Below are 22,500 nucleotides of genomic sequence, written 5' to 3'. Positions count from 1 at the left end.
TTTGTCCTAGACCAGATTCATTATTATTATTATTATTATTATTATTATTATCTTTTGTCCTAGACCAGAGGTACTATAGACACTTGATTTATACTCATTGATGCATTTTGTAATTAAAAAAAAGAAATTGTTGCTGAAACCGATTAAATAATGTGTATTATTTTGAGACCGTTCCTATTATGCTACGTAGCGATTATATCCTGCATTCCAATTCAGTTTTTATATTATACCAGAGTCTTATAGCCTATGATAATATAATATATATATATATATATATATATATATATATATCTATTTACCCTCTCTGTCTCCAGCAACAGCCAGCTGACCTTGACCTCTGACCAAAGACACCATGTCCAACACACTGTGTATAACAGGTACAAATGTAACCCTTTAAAACACACTCTGTGTATAACAGGTACAAATGTAACCCTTTAAAACACACTGTGTGTATAACAGGTACAAATTTAACCCTTTAAAACACACTCTGTATCACAGGTACAAATTTAAACACACTGTAATCATTTATCAGACGCTCTTAATCCAGAGACTTACAGTACAGCACAGTTATCAGACGCTCTTAATCCAGAGACTTACAGTACAGTACAGTTATCAGACGCTCTTAATCCAGAGAGACTTACATTAAGCAAGACCAAAAAGCATGTCAATATATCACATACATAAGTAGTTATCACGAAATATACGTAAGCTAAGAACGTAACAGTTTAATATCTATATAATGGAACTATGCATGTATACTTTATAGTGCTATGTCTACATACAAACGCTATAAGTCATAAGATGCTATTTATGTCTACATACAAACGCTATAAGTCATAAGATGCTATCTATGTCTACATACAAACGCTATAAGTCATAAGATGCTATCTAAATCCACATAGAAATGTGGAGGCTAGGGCGAGTGCTCCTACTTGGCTTCACCCCCCGAACCCACCTCACCCCTGCCCACTTTTGACAGGCTGGAATGGCTTAGGGTCGACGACAGAGTACAGCATCTGGCAATGGGTCTGGTCCCCAAGATTCGATACACCACCAAGATAGCCCAGATTCGGCACAAACAAGGGACTAAATTAATTTCGCTCCTATGCCACCAAAATGTGGAACGCCCTACCAACAGTCATTAAGACATGTGAATGCCTTGACTCCTTCAAAACCGCTCTCAAAGGGCACCTACGGACGGCTGCAATTCGAAACTGGCCTCTGTAAAATCTGAATACCCTCAGAGGGTTTCTGGTACCCATTCTGATAGACTTAAAGTCTATCTGATGGACTTTAATATATTAGCACCCCTCACTTCACATGGGTGTGATTTTTACGTAGACATAGCACTATAAAGTGGATGACATCACTGTGACATCATGTGTTTCAGGCTGTGGGGGGTGTGTCTAGGTTGATGACATCACTGTGACATCATGTGTTTCAGGCTGTGGGGGGTGTGTCCATCTGGACATGACATCAGCGGTGATCATCCTCACCTGTGACATCATCCTGACCTTCATCATCCTCATCTGTGTGTTCTGTTTCACCGCCAGGAGAACACGCACTGATGGTGTGTGTGTTTGTGTGTGTGCATGTGTGTCACCACGGAGAGCGCCCTGGATTAGGAGATACGAGTCATTCTTTCTGCCGCGCTAACATGCGAGTCAATGACAAGCTAATAATTGCACAGAACGTTAGCATAAGGCAAGCGAAAAGCGAAATGACAAAAAAAAAATAGGAATAATTCTGAATATTCTTATCTCGCCCCGTATCATTGAGGATGCGCTAGGACGTACAGACACGTTCAAGGCTACAATCGTTTAGAATCCTTATGACGGCCTGAGGCGTTGTATGTAAAAACTGTGTTAAGCACATGTATACATACATAACCGACCATTGGCGTCTTTGGGGGTGGAGCTCTTGGGTAGACCTTCAGCCTGCTTGTTTGATAGTTGTGTGAGCGTCACCACCACCGGCCTTTAACAGGTGTTCAAACAGGCCAATGAGCACCAGCAGCTGATGCACTCTGGGAGATGTAGTTGTCTGAGGTGTCTTGTTAGAAGACCCATGCTCCATTTATGAGTTTTAACTCAACAATCTTCTAGCGTGTAAAGTAAACAGGATGAGCACTCTACTGTATGTAAATAACACAAGGCATGTGGCCAAGAACATGGAATATGGTAGAATTATGGAATTCCAGGTTCCATGACAGCGTATATCATTAGGTTGAGTTGCATCGTTCCCAAGTAGGGCACGTACAGTACAGGTCTAGATGATGATGTAATACGTACAGGTCTAGATGATGATGTAATACGTACAGGTCTAGATGATGATGTAATACGTACAGGTCTAGATGATGATGATATTTATAAGTGTAATCTTCATCGTCAACAGGAAGAGTTTCAACGGCCACATCGAAGCAGACCAACCCTGAGACCGAATCTCCTTACCAGGTAATTACAGACAGACAGACAGACGGTAATAGAAATAAATTAAAGATCCCTATTAGTGGAAATAAAATCCGGTGAGAAGATACCAATTAATAGATAAAAATAAATGTTATCTATTTTGTGATGATAATAAGAAAGGACTGTAAATAAATAACCCAAATACCATGCTGTCTTTACCTTAAAAACGAGTGAGTAGCCCTTTAAATTTGAAAGGACAGTCACTGTACCTTAAAAAATGATTTGGAGGCAGATGAAATAAAGTTCTGAGAAAAGTTTAAGGTTTTAAGGTCTTTTAGTTGGTATAAAGTCAATGTACATATAGAGAATGTGCTACATGGTTCAGAATATGATAGTACATGAATATGATTTAGAATAATGTTGTTCCAAGATGGATTCCAAATGAACCACTGAACTGAACCTCAGTATTGTTCCAGCCAGGCTAAATACTGCAGATCACGTCGGATTTGTTGATATAAAGTTAATTGGCTGGAGATGATTCATGTCCGCAATGTCAGATGACAAGACCAGGGTTGGCGGTCTCTCATTAGTCCAACGCATTGATGGTGAGGATGGCGTTTAGCGCCGTAGAGTTCATCTTCCTTGGTTCAGTCATTGATGATGAGGATGGCGTTTAGTCGACGTAGAGTTCATCTTCCTTGGTTCAGTCATGGACGGCCATAGACCGGGAAAGCACGGAGGCTGGTGTTGCTATGGCAACCTGTAGATAACTTCTTTCCCTGCACTGAGTTACTAGGCCATGGTCAAACTAGACTGATAACACACTGAGTTACTAGGCCAAGGTCAAACTAGACTGATAACACACTGAGTTACTAGGCCAAGGTCAAACTAGACTGATAACACGACAGCTGCACGACAGCTGCACTTTTGTGATTGTGATACTATAAACTGTGATATATATTTTTTATATTATACCTTCTCTTATTGCAATTAGCACTCATCTTGTGATACTCTTGTGACTTGTACTTTGCTGCTACTGTGTATTGTCTGTCTGTTTTAAAAAGCGTTGATGTACTAATGCACTTTTGCCCAAGACAAATTTCCCCTCGTGGGACAATAAAGTATATCTCATCTCATCTTGAATTAAAAAACAGCGCCAACCATAACTTGGTGACTGCATGAGAAGAGAATGAACAAGATATTAAATGGGACAGATGAAAACATATTTTGGCCATAAACATGAATGACATGACATTAATGATGATAAGGAGAAGAACCCGGAGTAAACAGGCAGTAGACTAAGGGTAAAATGATGATATGAAGACTGAAGAGTAAGGTGACAATATGAATGACCTATATGGCATGGGCCGAAGTTCAGGAGGAAATGGGACATTCACCACTGGGCATTAGTTTGTAAACAGATAAGACATAGATTATCTAACAGATGGAGCGATATGTTTTGTATAATGAATTAATTTGTATATGAATTCATTGTGTATTTATTTGTTTCAACAGGAGTTACATGGAGTCCAACCGCATGTTTACTGTGACCTGACACACTACAGGAAATGAAACCCTGGCATGGACCTTTAAGTCTACTGGACTGAACTCACCCTCCAATGAAACCCCGGCATGGAGTAATAGGTCTACTGGATTAAAACAGCTACTATACATCAACTATCAGAACACAGAACCATTATATATCTATCACTCAGAACACAAAATTATTAAAAGTTAAAACATGTGTTTCTGTGTGGAGTTTGCATGTTCTCCCCGTGTCCCCTAGGGTAGGTACCCTCACAAAAAACATGCAGTAATCCTGGTCTCTAAACTGCCTCCCCCTGGCCAGCCGGGGCGCCTGATGGAGGGGAAAGGAACTGGTTGGAATAACGTGTTCCTTCCACGCGCTACGTCCAACCAGGATGTGATGATACAATGTGTTAGAACGTCTTACTGTCTTCTGTATGGTCCACCCGGCCTCCTGGCATCGGGTCTGTCCCTGCTATTGGTCCAATCATCAGGCCTGTCCCTGCTATTGGCTGCTGTGTCTCTGCTATTGGTTCCTTCATCAGCCCTATCTCTGCTATTGGTCCAATCATCAGTCATGTCTCTGCTATTGGTCCAATCATCAGGCCTGTCCCTGCTATTGGCTGCTGTGTCTCTGCTATTGGTCCAATCATCACTCCTATCTCTGCTATTGGCTCCTGTGTCTCCGCTATTGGCTCCTGTGTCTCCGCTATTGGCTCCTGTGTCTCCGCTATTGGCTCCTGTATCTCTGCTATTGGTCCAATCATCACTCCTATCTCTGCTATTGGCTCCTGTGTCTCCGCTATTGGCTCCTGTATCTCTGCTATTGGTCCAATCATCACTCCTATCTCTGCTATTGGCTCCTGTGTCTCCGCTATTGGCTCCTGTGTCTCTGCTATTGGCTCCTGTGTCTCCGCTATTGGCTCCTGTGTCTCCGCTATTGGCTCCTGTGTCTCTGCTATTGGCTCTGCTATTGGCTCCTGTGTCTCTGCTATTGGCTCTGCTATTGGCTCCTGTGTCTCTGCTATTGGCTCCTGTGTCTCTGCTATTGGCTCCTGTGTCTCTGCTATTGGCTCCTGTGTCTCTGCTATTGGCTCCTGTGTCTCTGCTAGTGGCTCCTGTGTCTCTGCTATTGGCTGCTGTATCTCTGCTATTGGCTGCTGTTTCTCTGCTATTGGCTCTGCGATTGGCTGCTGTGTCTCTACTATTGGCTCTGCGATTGGCTGCTGTGTCTCTACTATTGGCTCTGCGATTGGCTGCTGTGTCTCTGCTATTGGCTCCTGTGTTTGTATTGGTTGCTCCCCCCTCATCTTCAGTCTCCATCCTCTCCACATCTCCAGGGTTAGGTTTAGAGGGGTTCTGGTTCTGGGTCATGGACCGGTCTTCTCCCTCGTCTCCAGGGTTCTGGTGCTGGTTTAGGGAGTGTTCTAGATGTTCTCCCTCGTCTCCAGGGTTCTGGTGCTGGTTTAGGGAGTGTTCTAGATGTTCTCCCTCGTCTCCAGGGTTCTGGTGCTGGTTTAGGGAGTGTTCTAGATGCTCTCCCTCGTCTCCAGGGTTCTGGTGCTGGTTTAGGGAGTGTTCTAGATGCTCTCCCTCGTCTCCAGGGTTCTGGTGCTGGTTTAGGGAGTGTTCTAGATGCTCTCCCTCGTCTCCAGGGTCTCCTCGTCTGCGTGGAGACGCTTCGCCTCCCGGCATCATGGCGGCTGTTTCTGGGAGCCTGCCAGCTGATTGGGCGGCTCGTTTGATGCTCCTGTACTCTTCCTCTTCCTCCTCGTCATCATCTTCATCTTCGTCATCGTCTTCATCCTCGTCATCATCCTCATCATCATCCTCGTCTTCATCATCGTCTTCATCCTCGTTATCTTATAGGGAGACAGAGATAGATATAGATTAACCCTAACCCTAACCCATAGGTAATGGTATAGATCGATAGGCATATAAATGAAACCCATATCAACCAATAGGTTACTCATCAAGATGAAATGGATTTGGTTCCTATAGCTGGGGACCCCCTGGAACTCCCTCAAGGACCCCTGGGCGTCCCCGGACCACACTTTGGGAACCGCTGCTTAATATTAACTCTGCCAGGTCATAAAGGGTTAATATTAACTCTACCTGTGTTGTCTGCTCCGAGGTCTCTGTCAGGTTGACCACCTGGATCTGAAATGCAGAGGAAAAAATAGTATCTGTCAATCAATCAATCAATCACCTGTCAATCATTATCAATCACCTGTCAATCAACTCCATCTTAGACCGTAGCACTTGCCCTCGGCCTTACAGGCGTATGCAAAGACTCAACTTATGTAGACATTATGTATATCATAGCACACTGTATATGCTCATAGCTTCATTGTACAGATATACTGTTTAGGTTCTTAGCTTATGATCCTAGATGACTATCTCTATGTGATGTATGTGTTCCTCTTCCTTACTGTAAGTCTCTCTGGATTAAGAGAGGCTGATAAATGACTACATTTTACAAATTGTAATCATCTAGCCTGGCGAGGCTAATATCACTGTTGTGAGCTTGTAGATCTGCTATTATTTGTGGTGGATGTTCCACCCCAGAAGAGGAATGCTATAGGGTTTAAATGGTTAAACACAAACTATACAAAGTTATTTTCAGTCTCATGGAAACAAATACTCTCTAATTAACACATTCATTAATTAATTAATTAATGACCTCACCTGTGACATCAGCAGCAGGTGCAGCAGGTATGACGTTTGAGTGTTCCAAATCTGAAGACAAAATTACACTAAATTATTAATTATATTTATTTATAGATATTGAATTATAACGCTGGTATAATGTTATGCCTCAAATCCTACATTCCAAGCACTTGTCAGGGTGGGGTGGGGGTCCCCCAATACCAATATGATTGTTTTGGGGGGTCCCCAATACCAATATGATTGTTTTGGGGGGTCCCCAATACCAATATGATTGTTTTGGGGGGTCCTTAGGTTCCAATATGATTATGTTGGGGGTCCCTCCAGATTACCATATTAATACGATAATATAAACAATACCTGCTGAATTTGGGTCAAGTTCTTCCGGCTCAGGTGTGGCTTTATCAGACTCTAAAACACAGACAAACAAATCAATAAAACATGTATAGACATATTTGTCAGACTCTAAAACATGGAAAGAAAGTTAACAAACAAATAAATCAATATGTAGACTAACATCAATTTATGTAACGTTAAAACACTGTTGGAAGGAAGAGACATTAAGAAACAAATCAATAAATACACTAATCAAAGTTGAATTGAATAACAACAAATGTCATACAGTCACACTGTGCCACATTCAGAGGTGGACTCCATGTGACTTGTTCGTGTTTAGACTCATTTAAACAAAATCAGATTCCAATCTGGATGTGACAAATATCTGATTCAGGCTAGATTTGGCTGCCAGTCTGAACACAGAGACGGGATCTGCACTTCTGCAGTCACTTCAAAAGATCGGATTTGGGAAAAGTATCATATTTGAATGGGATTTGACTTGATGTGACCGCAGTCTAAATGAGGCCTTCGTCTTGTTTCTCAGTCAGTTCCTGTTGGTTCTGTGTTCTGTTCTGTGGTCACTTATTATTTATTATAACACCCAACCATGGCTGTTTGACCCTACAGTCTGCCTGCCTGTCCTCACCACACAGGACAAAACACATGACAAAACCACTCCGTTCACATTGAAAACCACAGACAGAATAAAACCACTCCGTTCACATTGAAAACCACAGACAGAATAAAACCACTCCGTTCACATTGAAAACCACAGACAGAATCAAACTTCATCAGAGCTGATGAAGGCTCATAGCTGAACACATAAGTTAATAACTCTCTTCATCAGAGCTGATGAAGGCTCATAGTTGAACACATAAGTTAATAACTCTCTTCATCAGAGCTGATGAAGGCTCATAGTTGAACACATAAGTTAATAACTGTCTTCATCAGAGCTGATGAAGGCTCATAGTTGAACAGATAAGTTAATAACTCTCTTCATCAGAGCTGATGAAGGCTCATAGCTGAACACATAAGTTAATAACTCTCTTCATCAGAGCTGATGAAGGCTCATAGCTGAACACATAAGTTAATAACTCTTCATCAGAGCTGATGAAGGCTCATAGCTGAACACATAAGTTAATAACTCTCTTCATCAGAGCTGATGAAGGCTCATAGCTGAACACATAAGTTAATAACTCTCTTCATCAGAGCTGATGAAGGCTCATAGTTGAACACATAAGTTAATAACTGTCTTCATCAGAGCTGATGAAGGCTCATAGCTGAACACATAAGTTAATAACTCTCTTCATCAGAGCTGATGAAGGCTCATAGCTGAACACATGTGAGTACTTTGTCCTCCATTCATTTGACAGTTTGGAAGATCGAGTTACATTTACCTTTTTGGGGATTTTCTCCCTTCCTTCTCTTGCTGTATTCTGCATGGATCTAGTCTAGCCCACACTGATAAACCTGTTTTTACAACGCATTTAGTTCACTTTATATTCACTGTTAAGTTTATATTTACCTGCTAGGTTTCCAGGTGATGTTTATATGTATATTGTTTATATTTATATTTACCTGTTATGTTTCCCGGTGATGTTTTCTCCGTTGGGTTCACCTGAAGTTCATCTGTGTGTTTTTGGAATAACAACAAACATCTGATGTTACAGTAATATGAATATTGACAGATCCATTGTAAACTGTGCTCATTCAGTACAGTTTGAATGGCAATATCTTCCAAATAAAACAAGCATCCACACAATCCTGAATGAAGTGTTAATATAAGATATTGTTTAAATATGTACCTCTTATTGGAGACATTAGCACTACCGCCACCAGGGGGAGCAATAACACACTGCACCACAGCCTGCAACAAAACACAATTAATTACATCAAATTATAACTTAAAAATATATTCTCTATAGTACACATGTAACCAAATGGACCCTTACAGGTCTGTGACTGTCTGTACACATACAACCAAATGGACCCTTACAGGTCTGTGACTGTCTGTACACATACAACCAAATGGACCCTTACAGGTCTGTGACTGTCTGTACACATACAACCAAGTGACTGTAACCAAATGGAACAAACATAAATAAAATATCCCTTCATGTTTGTGTTCATTTGTTACATTTGGTTTTTATTTACTATCATTTCAAAACACTGCAATAAAATGCAAAAAAGAAAGTTTTGAATAAATGAATAAATCAAATAAAAATCTAAGAAATATATTCTAAAACAAATGTTTAATAAATAGTGTAAATAGCCAATCTGGTCAACTTTTGTACCTTATACTTTGTGCAGAGACTATTTATTACACAGTATTTTCAGATGAGGGTCTGCGGACAAATAATATATAGGCTCTTAATTTAGGAGACTTTGACATGAACAACTTTTAAATGCTCTAATATTTTAATAAAAGGTTCAACTTACATCTTCATGGTGGAGTCAGCCAGGTCCTGGCAGGGTTCTGGTGTTATGATGAAAGGTCCTTACAGAGTTATCGTCTAATAAAGATACAGCAGTTCAGTCCACCAAACTGAACAGACTGTGGCTGCGTCCGAAATCATTCCCTATGCCCCATATAGTGCACTACTTTGAGGTTCCGCCATTTTGTTATAGTGTCCGAATATGTAGTGAGCATTTTTGCACCCTAACGTAGTGGACTGAAGTATCCCACAATGCACCGGGAATTGTAGGGAGCATCCGATGGTCACTACAAAAACACAGCGAAGCAAATCTGCCCCATAATGCATTGCGCAAGCTCGCTCTTGAGCGCACATGCACGCGTTTGCGCACGTGCGCTGCTTCTGTATGCATGCGCTCATTGCGCTCCAACTCAGAAGATGCAGAAGTTGTACCAACGAAAGAAATCAACACAAATGTACTTTTTAAACTTTCGTTTTCCCCTCTTTTCTTCCCTGGCGGATCTCGAAGCTACAGATCTCGAGACAAATGATCTGTGCATTTATTTGAAATTGTTTTATTTTATTTATAATAAATCTACTCATTTGCAATAGTATTACTAATCTGATTCATTGTATCACCCAGGCCCAGCGCATGACGTTAGGAGAGGAATCAGTTGCTTGCTGTAGAATATATTTGTGAGATTCTTTATCACAAACGTAGGATACATGCATGTGAGACACATATTAATTGTGTCCGAACTATGTTTTATTAATATTCATTAATTCCTGCCATGAAAATATATAAAAAAATATGCTATCTAACATTATTTCATTGAATTGCGATAAATGCATTAAAACTTAATTGTGTAGGCAGTCATTTATTGGACTGCTGTTTCTGTTAACACCAAACGTCCGTATTGTGAGCAGAGCTTGTAGATCGGCTACTTTTGGTAATTCTTTACCAAAAGTACCCAAGTAAAAGTATACAAGCTCACAACACGGACGTCGCGCGTTGCTTATAGATCGGCTATTTTTGCCGTATCCCCCCCGCCCCAAGATTAGCGGGGGTTCATGTGGTTAAGATTCAATCGTGCTGCTGATATTTTCATATTATTGTCAAGGTTGTGCACTGTTTTCATATTGCTGGATAATGGATATAGCCTAATATTAATTTATTGATAAATTATAACCCATTTATCGGCCCATAACAATGGGCCTATGATTTTAAAATAACCTTTTTATCATAGATATATAGGCCTAAATGCCTGCAAACATATTTTCATTAACCTATTTTTTCTTTATTCATTCATGAATTTAAAAATAACTTTACAAGCTGTCCTTGCAGGGAGGTGACAGCCTGCAGTCACTTATTTGATAGTCTGTTCCTAGCGGAAATTCAGCAGCAGCGTTTTGATTGGTTTCTTGTTGTCAGTTGATTCTTCATATCCAAATGAGTGAAACGGCCGGGATGATTTGTTTATTTTTCAAACAGTTCTTTATGAGGCGATCTGAAAAAACCTAATGGGGATTTCATGCAAATAAAAAGTACATGAACCCGCAGAACTACAGCGCCCTCTATCGATATTGACGTCAGAGTCGGTGCTCCCCATACAGGGAGTATTGTCCGAAATCATCACTATAGAGTCCACTAGAGTCTGGATCCCCGTATGGGGGATAGGGAGTAGGGAACAACCCTAGCAATTCGGACGCAGCCTGAATGAAAACCTGGCTGGCTTTTATACATTGCTACGACCCCATGACCTCTGACATTTTGACCCCATGACCTCTGGAACAACAGCTGTTCACCAGTGGTGGAGAGTACACATTTACTATCGTAGGCCTATCGTAGGACTCTCTCAGGACTCATGCAAATTCAAAGGAAAAGAGGACGCTGTTTTTCCTAATTCCTTTGCTGATGGGTTCTCAGATTGGTTTCTTTGGAGAAAAAAAAACGCCTGTGGTTTCCGATCAATACAATATAATATATCAATACCATATAATAGAGGGTATGCGCATGCTTAAAGTGCATGGCACATCGAGTGGCAAAGCAACAGGCAAAGTGAGTTAAACATTGTTTAACGTGGTTTAATGCAACCAGACAGGACTTCTCTGTGTGGATGTCTGGGCTGTCAACTTAAGGCCAGAAATTATTTTTTGCCACTCAGTGCATAACTTCCCGGGTTTGATGATGTCACGCGCATACATACCCTCTATATAGTATGAAAACTATTATGATGGAAATACCTCTGTAGTTTTTAGTGCAGGCCTGTCTGATCTGGGATCAACAGAGCATGTCTGTCTGTCTGTCTGTCTGTCTGTGGGAATGTTGAAGATCTGTGATCATCAACAGAGCCCGTCTGTCTGGCTGTGGGAACGGTTTTAAAGTGAGCAGGTTAATTAGAATTAATTAGAAATAATTACAGGCCCTGATGTGTTGGAACAAAGACTGATGTGTTGGAACAAAGACTTACTGACAACCCAAATAATGTCAGTCTTGAAAAACACGCTTCCCTGCACACACAACACACAACACACACGCACGCACGCACGCACACACGCACACACGCGCACACACACACTAGTGCACATGAAACAGGACATTGTTGATGGTTACAGGTGGTTGCTTGTTTGTTTGGTTTCCATGGTAACAGAGAAAAGGCCTCAGGGTTTTTCACACTATTGTTTATTTACTTCCAACCATGGTCAGGAAAGAAAAACAGTTTCCTGCAGCATTCTGATTGGTCCACAGTGTGCAGATAATCACGGGTCCTCGACCAATGATAACGCTGATCGTCATCAAAAGAGCAGCTGGTCTCCCTCCAGCCCCACATGAAGAAGAAAATAAATGTCATGTTCCAAGTGTGTTATTCATTGTCACACAGAGTACAGTACAGGCCTGCGTTACTTACAGTATGTAACTTAACCCATTTTGACCTGGGAACGATTCTATAAATGTCTTCTACATCCTGACAGTTTTCTGAAAAATATATGTTTCTATGTCAGTCGTTCTTCGATTTTTCAGAAATAGCAGACCTACAAGCTCATAGCGCGCCACTCGGTGCGCTATGAGCTTGTAGATCTGATATTTTTCAATAGCTAAAGCATAACATAATGCGAACACCAAAAGGGGTTCCCGCCCAAAATGGGTAAAATAGCATTTTGCACTCTATAGTGTATAACACATATAGTTTGATTGTACAGATATTACACTTTTAGGTTCTTGATATGATCCTAGATTAGAATGATGACTATTTCTATGTATGTGATGTATTATCATCATGTGTTCATTGTTCTTGCTTACTGTACGTCTCTCTGGATTAAGAGCGTCTGATAAATGACTACACTGTAAGGGCCGATTCATACTCCTATTTTAGAGCCGAATGAAAGTCGGTTCGGCGCTGTAGAGCCTACAATGTGACGTCATTTGAGGTTCGGGAAATAATTTCGGCACTACAGCGGTAAAATAGGAGTATGAATCGGCCCTGAATTGTTGTTTTCATTTTATCTTGCTTTTTATTCATTTGTTGTCTCTTGTTTCAATATATCTACTGCTGTTGCCACAAACCTGCAGCGGAAGCTAGTTTTTAGTACAACACCAGTTGTGACTTTATACATTATCTGAATGTGTTCTTATATTATCACCACTTTACCCAAATACATCTCAATGATTCAGATTTCAGTTTCGAATTGCAGCCGTCCGTAGGTGCCCTTAATTGAGAGGGGTTTTGAAGGAGTCTAGGGATTCACATGTCTTAATGACTGTTGTTAGGGCGTTCCACATTTTGGTGCCATAGGAGCGGAATTAATTTAGTCCCTTGTTTGTGCCGAATCTGGGTTGCACATGGTTTGTTGAACTCTTTCTGGTGTTGTGGGTGTGGTCTGTTATAATGCCATTTTGTTTTTATTATGTTGTTATTTTGTTCTGCACTGTAAAGCACTTTTAGCTGCATTTATGTATGAAAGGTGCTATATAAATATAGATTATTATTATTATTTTACACTCTCAAGGGTTAAAGATCTAATAAGGGTCCATTTGGTTACCAACTCTCCATCATTTAGCTGCATGGGGAGCACCTGGAACTCCCTTCAAGGCCCACTGGTGGTCCCCGGACCACCGGTTTGAGAACCTGCATGGTGAAACAGCGCCCCCACTAGGCCGGTCCGTGTCCCTACTCCTCTCCGTGTGTGTGCATGGTGAAACCTTAGGGTGAAACAGCGCCCCCATGAGGCCGGGCCGCCGCCATCTTGGATCCTCAGAGCAGCAGCTTCACTACAACAACACGGTAAGGAAAACTCACACAAAATAAAATCACACAATGGATTCCTTTTAGAAACTCTGTTGTTTTTAACACCGAGGTTTTCCAAGACGGTTCTCCCACTGCAGGCAGTCCCGCTGCCCCGCGGACCCCCCCACACGGCCACGGGGGGGTCCGCGGTGGTCCGTGGGGGAGGTTGAGGGGGGGAGGGGGTCCGCGGCGAGGACATGAAATATGTTTCATGAAATGTTTCTGAAATGTTTTCCATGAAGGAAGAGAAGGAAGGAAGGCGTCGCCTTTTTTACCCTTCGAAAAAAAAAAAAAAAAAAGCCCCGCACACACTAACGTGATTGAAGCTCGAGTCGTACGGCGGCGCCGCGCGCCCAGGACAGCAGATCTACAAGCTCACAGCGCGCCGCGTCCACACCGCGCTGTGAGCTTGTAGATCTGCTGTGTTTTTTTTTACCCCACCATAGCTCGAGCCAGCTAGCTCCCACGTTAGCATGTTAGCATAGCATGTCCCTTCCCTTTGATTTGTGTGACAGAAATTATCTAAACTCCTCCTAGTGAGTATTGTTATTATTGTTGTTATTATTATTATTATTCTAATAATTTAACCAATAAGAGTGTTGTGTTGTTTTGTTAAGCGTGTGTTGTTATTATTATTGGCGTTGGTTTTCAATTAAGCGTTTTTTCACCCAATAAAAACACCACAGCGACGTGGAATGCTAACGATGCTAAGCTAACCCCCGGCTAGCGGCTGCTCTCCCTGCCGGCTTCTCACGTCCCTCCGGCGGGGAGGGGCTGGATGCTAACCCCGGCTAGCGTCCCTCCGGCGGGGAGGGCTGGATGCTAACCCCGGCTAGCGTCGTTAGCGCTGCATATTGTTATTTATTATATTAATAACAATAAGTCAGATTTATTTTGTTTTATACCAGAGAGAGGTACAAATGGACCTTTTTACTGGTCCATTTGGTACCATTTGTACCCCTGGCTGTCAGTTGGACATCCATAAAGGTCCATTTGGTCCCATTTGTACCCCTGGCTGTCAGTTAGACATCATAAATGTCCATTTGGTGCTATTTGTACCCCTGGCTGTCAGTTAGACATCATAAAGGTCCATTTGGTGATATTTGTACCCCTGGCTGTCAGTTAGACATCATAAAGGTCCATTTGGTACCATTTGTACCCCTGGCTGTCAGTTAGACATCATAAAGGTCCATTTGGTACCATTTGCACCCCTGGCTGTCCATTAAAAAGTCTTATTTGGACTGTGTTGCTGGTTATTACTATGGACCATATTACTATGGTGCTAATGTAACTCCTCGAGCGTTAGAAAGGTCCATTTGGTACCATTTGTAGAGTTCAGACACCCATGCAGGAAGGTCCATTTTATTTTAATGTGTGTCATGTGATTTGTTTTAATATTCTTTTGCACAATAGTGCTGTATATCTGCACGTCAGTGTATGTTCTGATGAATTGAGCATGGAGGACCATGGTTTTATCCTCCTGGCAGATTTTGTATTGATCTGAACTTTCATTGAACTGAACCCATTCTACAAACTGATCAATCAATCAATCAATCATATTAGTAAACTTCCCTTCATTTAACACTGAGGAAAAGGGTTCAAATGTTATCAGGCGGGTCCATTTGGTACCGTGTGTGTAACTAGAGTTGGCATCTGGAGGAACCAGCGCTGCTCTCTGACTGACAGTGTGGTGTTAAATTGTCATTAAATATTTTTAAATTAATATTCCCAAGTACTTAAAATCTTGATAATATTTTTTTTGGTGAGAATGACCCTGCTACAGTATGTGGACTACTGGACTTGATGTTTTGATATACAATTACAATACCAGCCGTGTACAAATGGAACCAAATGGACCCTTACACTACGAGCTACACCCATAGGGGTCTATTTTGGAACCCCCACAAGTAACCCAGAGGGTCCCTGGACCGCACTACAATAATATTAGCTCTGGTCCATAGCTCTAATGCGTAGCCTTAGAGCTATGTTACTTTCAACTTCCGCCGCTCGCATGAATGCAGACCAGCCTCTACTGTGTAAATAAAAAGAACGTTTTTGCTACTCACCAAAACAAAGGCGGGTTGTGTCAATAGAAAGACTACTTTCCTTAGTGGAAGCACTCTGAGCCCCCCACCACACGTATAAACTGTACTTTTTGGGCAAAAAGGGATTTTGTTTCCACCGGGAAAAAAACATTTTTAGTTACTCCGCTGCGCCCTCTACTGATATTGCCCAGAGAACTGCCTCATAGAGAATATTTTTCCTCCGGTGAAAAAAAATCCCTTTTTGGCCAAAAAGTACCGTTTATACGTGTGGCGGGGGGGGTGGGGGGCCCAGAGTGCGTCCACTAAGGAAAGTAGGCTTTCTATTGACACAACCCGCCTTTGTTTTGGTGAGTAGCAAAAACGTTATTTTTATTTTCGCTAAAGAGGAGAGGCTGGTCTGATTTCGATTTGAGATTTAAAATTGTAAGTCCCATAGCCTTGTACTGCAGGGCAGAATCGTAGAAGCAGTAGAAGGTTATGAATCAGAGCTACAATAATATGTACTGTATGCAATAGATACTTTATGCTGTGTGTGTGTGTGTGTGTGTGTGTGTGTGTGTGTGTGTGTCACCACAATATGATTGAACCTGTCTTAACGGGATCGGTGCCAAACATTAAGGCGCGATTCATACTCCTATTTTAAACCTGAATTAAAGTCGGTTCGGCTCTGTAGAGCCTACAATATGACGTCATTTGAGGTTCGGGGGGGCGGGTAGGGGTACCATTCTAAAGTCGGCTCTTCGGTGCTACTGAAAATGTCTGACGAGCCGAAATCATTTCGTCACTACAGCGGTAAAATAGGAGTATGAACCGGCCCATCTTTCAGGCTTCCCTGCCTATGTTTAAAGTTACCTTAGTTTGAACAGCCACTGAGTTGGTTAAAGTTACCTTTGAACAGCCACTGAGTTGGTTAAAGTTACCTTTGAACAGCCACTGCACCGACTGCTGAGTTTATAATGGTGCAATGGTGGGCATTGGCACAGTTGGTAGTGCTGTCGCCTCACAGCTAGAAGGTCCTGGGTTCGATTCCCGCTCGGGACGCTGTGGGTGCTGGCGGCGTGTTTCCTCCTCCGCGTCATCAGTGCCCATACCCGAGGCGGGGGTTGGCGAAAGGGCCTTTCTGTGTGGAGTTCTCCCCGTGTCCCCTAGGGTAGGTACCCTCACATGTTCTCCCCGTGTCCCCTAGGGTAGGTACCCTCACATGTTCTCCCCGTGTCCCCTAGGGTACCCTCACAAAAAACATGCAGTAATCCGGTCACTAAACTGCCTCCTCCTTGTGGGTTGCCCACCTGCCCCTGGCAGCTAAATAAAACACTAAGGGTCGCCCACCTGCCCCTGTCAGCTAAATAAAACACTAAGGGTTGCCCACCCGCCCCTGGCAGCGAAATAAAACACTAAGGGTTGCCCACCTGCCCCTGGCAGCGAAATAAAACACTAAGGGTTGCCCACCTGCCCCTGGCAGCGAAATAAAACACTAAGGGTTGCCCACCTGCCCCTGGCAGCGAAATAAAACACTAAGGGTTGCCCACCTGCCCCTGGCAGCGAAATAAAACACTAAGGGTTGCCCACCTGCCCCTGGCAGCTAAATAAAACACTAAGGGTTGCCCACCTGCCCCTGGCAGCTAAATAAAACACTAAGGGTTGCCCACCTGCCCCTGGCAGCTAAATAAAACCCCTGGCAGGTAAATAAAACCCCTGGCAGGTAAATACTGGGTTGTTTTGACCCACCACATCATCCTGTCTAATCATTGTTTTGTTTTGACCCACCAGGTGACCTCATCGTGTGTGACTTGGACTCTAGTGATGACTGTATTGACCCCTGTACCACCTGATCAGTGACCTCACCGCCCGCCCCGCCTTCCTACTGTCAGGTGTGTATAGAGGCTGAGATGTTAAAGTTGGTAGCGGTCGACAGTACCTGCACGCTCTGCTGCGCACTTATAGGTTGTGTAGGTCCACTAGACAATTTACAATTACAATTTACAATTTAGGCATTTAGCAGACGCTCTTAATCCAGAGCGACTTACATTAAGCAAGAACAAAAAAGCATGGGAATACATCACATAAAAACATTTATCATGAAATGCGTAATGCGTAAGCTAAGAAAGTAACAGTGGAATATCTATAATGAAACTATACATATAAGCTATACATCTACATAACATGCTATAAGTCTGTATCAAATGCTATCTAAGTCTATACTACTAGTGGACTACTAGTGGACTACTAGTGGACTACTAGTGGCCTACTAGTGGACTACTAGTGGCCTACTAGTAGGCCACTAGTAGTCCACTAGTAGTCCACTAGTGGTGTATTGTCGTCTTTCTTGGTCCCGCCTTAGCGCTGCTTGCAGCTATATTTTATCATTATGGTATTGTTGTGTTTTCCAGCTCTCCATCATCTGGGCATCTCGACGGTTTCCTGTCCATAACATCTGTCATTGCCGTCCTGGAGGGAACCTCCAAGGTACATATATTACATTATTAGCATTTATTATAAAACAAAAATCACACACGTGTGAACTGAGTGGTGCAATTCCCCCCCCCCCCCCCCCTCTCTCTCTCTCTCTCTCTCTCATTAGAGACACAGCACTACCCCTCTCTCTGTTTCAGGCGCCCCCTACTGCTATTAATAAGTCACATACTCGTGCTCATTCAGGTACACAAACAGGTACACAAACAGGTACATACACGGACATTGCTGGTTGTAGGAGTGGTTGCACCACTCAATAAATACAGAGACATGGCCAGGGGTAAATAGCAAATAATGTACAAATGCCTTACATTTAAATTCAAAGAGGGGATGTTAATGGTTAAGTGTTTAACCTGTAAAAATAAGAATAAGAAGTGTTTAACCTGTAAACCTTAAGGAAATGGCAACCTGTTAATTAATACTATGGTTTATTATTCTTATTCTTATTGTTATTATGTGCAAAGGTACATTTTTACCCCTAAAGTGATGCCTGCATGTAACCTGTTAATTAATACTATGGTTTATTAATAATTATAATTATAATAATACCGACAGAACTCGGGGAGAAAAAAACGCTGGTCTTGTGTTTATGCTACCTTAGTTTGCAAACTCTGTCTTTGTCTTAAGAATTGCACTAACCTTACAATCTGAATCAATATTTGAGCTTCTGACAACAATGTCATGGTTTGATAACTGAGCCAATTATATAAAGACGGATTTAACCGCCACGACGACGCGAGCTTATTCTTCATCATCATCATCGTCACAGCAGCATTTCTTTCAATGGCAATAATAAAGATTTAATCACATAGCGCTAAACAGCACGTGTGTGTGCAGTTAATATATAGCAGAAGAATGGATTACAAGAGCAATGTCAGAACGCAGCTGTGGTGTGGAGATGATCAGGCTCCACCACACAACTGAACTGACTGCAGCTACAGATGATCAGGCTCCACCACACAACTGAACTGACTGCAGCTACAGATGATCAGGCTCCACCACACAACTGAACTGACTGCAGCTACAGATGATCAGGCTCCACCACACAACTGAACTGACTGCAGCTACAGATGATCAGGCTCCACCACACAACTGAACTGACTGCAGCTACAGATGATCAGGCTCCACCACACAACTGAACTGACTGCAGCTACAGATGATCAGGCTCCACCACACAACTGAACTGACTGCAGCTACAGATGATCAGGCTCCACCACACAACTGAACTGACTGCAGCTACAGATGATCAGGCTCCACCACACAACTGAACTGACTGCAGCTACAGATGATCAGGCTCCACCACACAACTGAACTGACTGCAGCTACAGATGATCAGGCTCCACCACACAACTGAACTGACTGCAGCTACAGATGATCAGGCTCCACCACACAACTGAACTGACTGCAGCTACAGATGATCAGGCTCCACCACACAACTGAACTGACTGCAGCTACAGATGATCAGGCTCCACCACACAACTGAACTGACTGCAGCTACAGATGATCAGGCTCCACCACACAACTGAACTGACTGCAGCTACAGATGATCAGGCTCCACCACACAACTGAACTGACTGCGCATGCAGTGACTTGACTGATCCGTGCGACGACGTGTAAACTTTATACTTTTAATACTGTTATTAAGTCTGTAAGTGATTCCATTCTCTTGCATATTGCACCTTAGTGGGGCTTTTTTGCAGTCTGTACATCCTGGAGGCAGAGATTAAAATAGGGTGCATTTTGCATCCCAAAACGCAGTTTATAGTTAAGGTACGCAATAAAACAACGACCTCTGCATCCACGGGATGTACTACTGTAACTACTGTACTGTTTTATATTCTAGTTTATTTTGCTAGCTTTAGTTAGAATAATCATTTCTTCTTCTGTTTTCTACGTGAATTTAACCACATTATAACCATATAAAATGAAATTGGAGTTAAATGCTGCAATTTGTAAAAGATGGCAAAATATGACTCCTATAACGTCGTTGAAGTGGGACTCATAAAATGTCCCTGGGACTCATCTCTAAAAGACCATCCCTGCATCCTGGGACTCATCTCTAAAAGACCATCCCTGCATCCTGGGACTCATCTCTAAAAGACCATCCCTGCATCCTGGGACTCATCTCTAAAAGACCATCCCTGCATCCTGGGACTCATCTCTAAAAGACCATCCCTGCAACCTGGGACTCATCTCTAAAAGACCATCCCTGCATCCTGGGACTCATCTCTAAAAGACCATCCCTGCGTCACGGGACTCATTACACTGAAAACCTGTTCACATCACTGTGGAGGCTGGATTCGCTCACTGCACTGTCGGGTGTGCAGGACGGACTGCAGTAAACATTAAACACGGCTCCCCCTCCTCTATCGGAGCGCGTATCGGTGGCGTCAAATCCCATCTCCGATACATGAATTAAGCTGGATCGGAGGCCGATCCCGATATAATATCGGATCGGTTGCATCTCTAATTTAGGCCTGATGTCGAAAATCAGTGGTGCTCAATATTTCATGTCAAGGACCCCAAAAATGATATGTAATATGCCCCCGTCCCCCAGGGACCTCCCCAGAAGTATGAAAATATGTTGTTGTATAATATATTCAAAGATTTTCACGACTTTAAAAAAATAGCAGACCTACAAGCTCATTGGCGCGCTTTGAGCTTGTAGATCTGCTATTTTTCAACAGCTAAAGTATAACATAATGCTTCAAACACCAAAAGGGTGGATTGAAATTAACCATTCATAGCAAATAAGTTTAGGGATAAGGTGTAAGATAAAGATAAAGATACATAAATATGTAACCCATAGTCTCAAAGTCTCAAATGGATACACTTCAGATGTAGAGCTGGCGCAGGATCTGAATACCTTCTAGGGCAGATTCGATGCTCATGATTACAAGCCCAAACACAATGAAATTAGGAACTCATGTCTCATGTCGGCCCCTCCTACGAATCCCTTCTTTAACGAGAAGGATGTAACCAAATGTTTTAGGAGGTGTAAACCCAGGAAAAGTCCTGGCCCTGATAAAATCAGTGGGCGCCTACAATTCAGCCTCACGTTCTGGCAGACAAACTTGTAAACTGATTCTGTCTAGATGCAGGTCTGGTAGGCTGGATCCTTGATTGTCTTACCAATAGATCACAACAGGTTAAGGTCAATGGTATTTTATCCAACCTTTTATCATCCTCTACCGGCTCACCTCAGGGTTGTGTTTTGTCCGCCTTCTTGTATATTTTATATACAAATGATTGTGTTAGTCAGCACACCAACAGATTCATTATCAAGTACGCTGACGACTCCATCATAGTCAGCTTGCTTGGTGATGATGAAGTTGCTCATGGCCAAGTACTTGAGGATTTTCTCTCCTGGTGTGGGGACGCCTTTCTCCAACTGAATGTCTCGAAAACCAAGGAAATGTGTGTAGACTTCAGGAGATCCCCCCCAGTTCCCCAGAACAGTGTTGTCCATGGTGAGCAAGTCGACCTGGTGACCACTTATAAATACCTGGGTACTACATTTGATGTGAACTGTGAAACATTGTGCAAGAAAGGCCAACAACGCCTCTTTTGCTTGAGGCAGCTCGCCAAATTTCAGGTTGACAAATCCCTTATGAAACTGTTCTACAGTGCCTTTATTGAGTCAGTTATCTCCTTCTCCATCATTTGTTGGTATGGAAACCTATATGTAAAGGACAAAAACCACCTTGGTAGGATTGTGAGAATTTAATTTCAGTAGTCTAGACCAAGTTTTTAAAAATCAGGTGCTTAAGAAAGCCACGTCCATTTGTGCGGACAACTCCCGTCCCCTCAGCTCTGAGTTCAAGCTGCTTCCCTCTGGCATTCGCCTAAAAGTCCCAGGGGCCAAAAGCAACAGGTATAAGTTCTCCTTCGTGCCTGTAGCTATCCAGGCTCTAAATGCCGATAGAAGGAGGTAAATTGAATTTGTATTAATTGTATACATTTTTTATACAACTTTCTGGAAAAGTTATGAATTGTAATGTTACACTGATACCTTGAACTGCCATCCTGTTTTAAATGTTCTATGTGTACTATGTGCCTTTTTGCTGTGTTTTTGTGTTTCATGTTACCTGCCTGTGTTATGCCTTGCTGTAAACCAAATCGCCCCATGGGGACAAACAAATATATCACCGAAACAGGACCATTCAGGTCCTGTACGTTTTAATAACTATTAATAGTATTCAATCAAACTGTTGACTTCTCCAAAATAGGGCTTGATCAATTATTTTATTAACCCATTTTGGGGCGGGAACCCCTTTTGGTGTTAGTATGGTGTTAGTATGGTATTGAAAAATAGCAGATCCCTAGGGTAGATATACCCTCACAA

General features: G+C 42.4%; 3 protein-coding genes across 4 annotated transcripts in view; 2 read left to right on the top strand and 1 right to left on the bottom strand.

Moving 5' to 3' along the window:
* The first annotated feature begins 293 nt into the window (after nucleotides 1-293).
* tyrobp (transmembrane immune signaling adaptor TYROBP) lies at nucleotides 294-4,383 on the top strand. Its single transcript, XM_080767212.1, has 4 exons — nucleotides 294-377; nucleotides 1,445-1,570; nucleotides 2,395-2,453; nucleotides 3,924-4,383. Exons 1-4 carry the CDS (start codon nucleotides 353-355, stop codon nucleotides 3,978-3,980), a joined length of 267 nt encoding a protein of 88 aa, XP_080623338.1. The 5' UTR covers nucleotides 294-352; the 3' UTR covers nucleotides 3,981-4,383.
* Nucleotides 4,359-9,480, bottom strand: LOC308317928 (uncharacterized protein; the record flags this gene model as incomplete). Its single annotated transcript, XM_080767274.1, has 7 exons — nucleotides 9,378-9,480; nucleotides 8,744-8,805; nucleotides 8,517-8,567; nucleotides 6,963-7,013; nucleotides 6,624-6,674; nucleotides 6,051-6,095; nucleotides 4,359-5,797 (listed from the first exon to the last, which is right to left on the bottom strand). Exons 1-7 carry the CDS (start codon nucleotides 9,383-9,385, stop codon nucleotides 4,359-4,361), a joined length of 1,707 nt encoding a protein of 568 aa, XP_080623400.1. The 5' UTR covers nucleotides 9,386-9,480.
* A 4,100-nt stretch (nucleotides 9,481-13,580) lies between these two features.
* The window catches only part of LOC308317810 (casein kinase II subunit alpha-like), a 21,628-nt gene continuing 12,708 nt past the window's right edge, over nucleotides 13,581-22,500 (top strand). Inside the window, exons 1-3 of one of the 2 annotated variants that reach the window (XM_080767089.1) lie at nucleotides 13,581-13,635; nucleotides 17,454-17,554; nucleotides 18,074-18,149. The gene's annotated coding sequence lies outside the window, so the exon portion shown is untranslated. Of the gene's footprint in view, nucleotides 13,636-14,054; nucleotides 14,175-17,453; nucleotides 17,555-18,073; nucleotides 18,150-22,500 lie in introns of those variants that run through there. The other variant, XM_080767088.1, reaches the window with a different exon arrangement.

This window comes from Protomyctophum bolini, assembly GCF_963924005.1.
Source record: "Protomyctophum bolini genome assembly, chromosome: 7".
NCBI lineage: Eukaryota > Metazoa > Chordata > Actinopteri > Myctophiformes > Myctophidae > Protomyctophum > Protomyctophum bolini.
This window is presented reverse-complemented; position numbering and strand designations above follow the sequence as displayed.

Bases quoted from the DNA above. Each gene is read 5' to 3' on its own strand.
- tyrobp (XM_080767212.1), top strand. From the start codon at position 353: ATGTCCAACACACTGTGTATAACAG. The intron at 378-1,444 runs GTACAAATGTAA...CATGTGTTTCAG, and splicing joins CAACACACTGTGTATAACAG to GCTGTGGGGGGTGTGTCCAT. The intron at 1,571-2,394 runs GTGTGTGTGTTT...CATCGTCAACAG, and splicing joins CAGGAGAACACGCACTGATG to GAAGAGTTTCAACGGCCACA.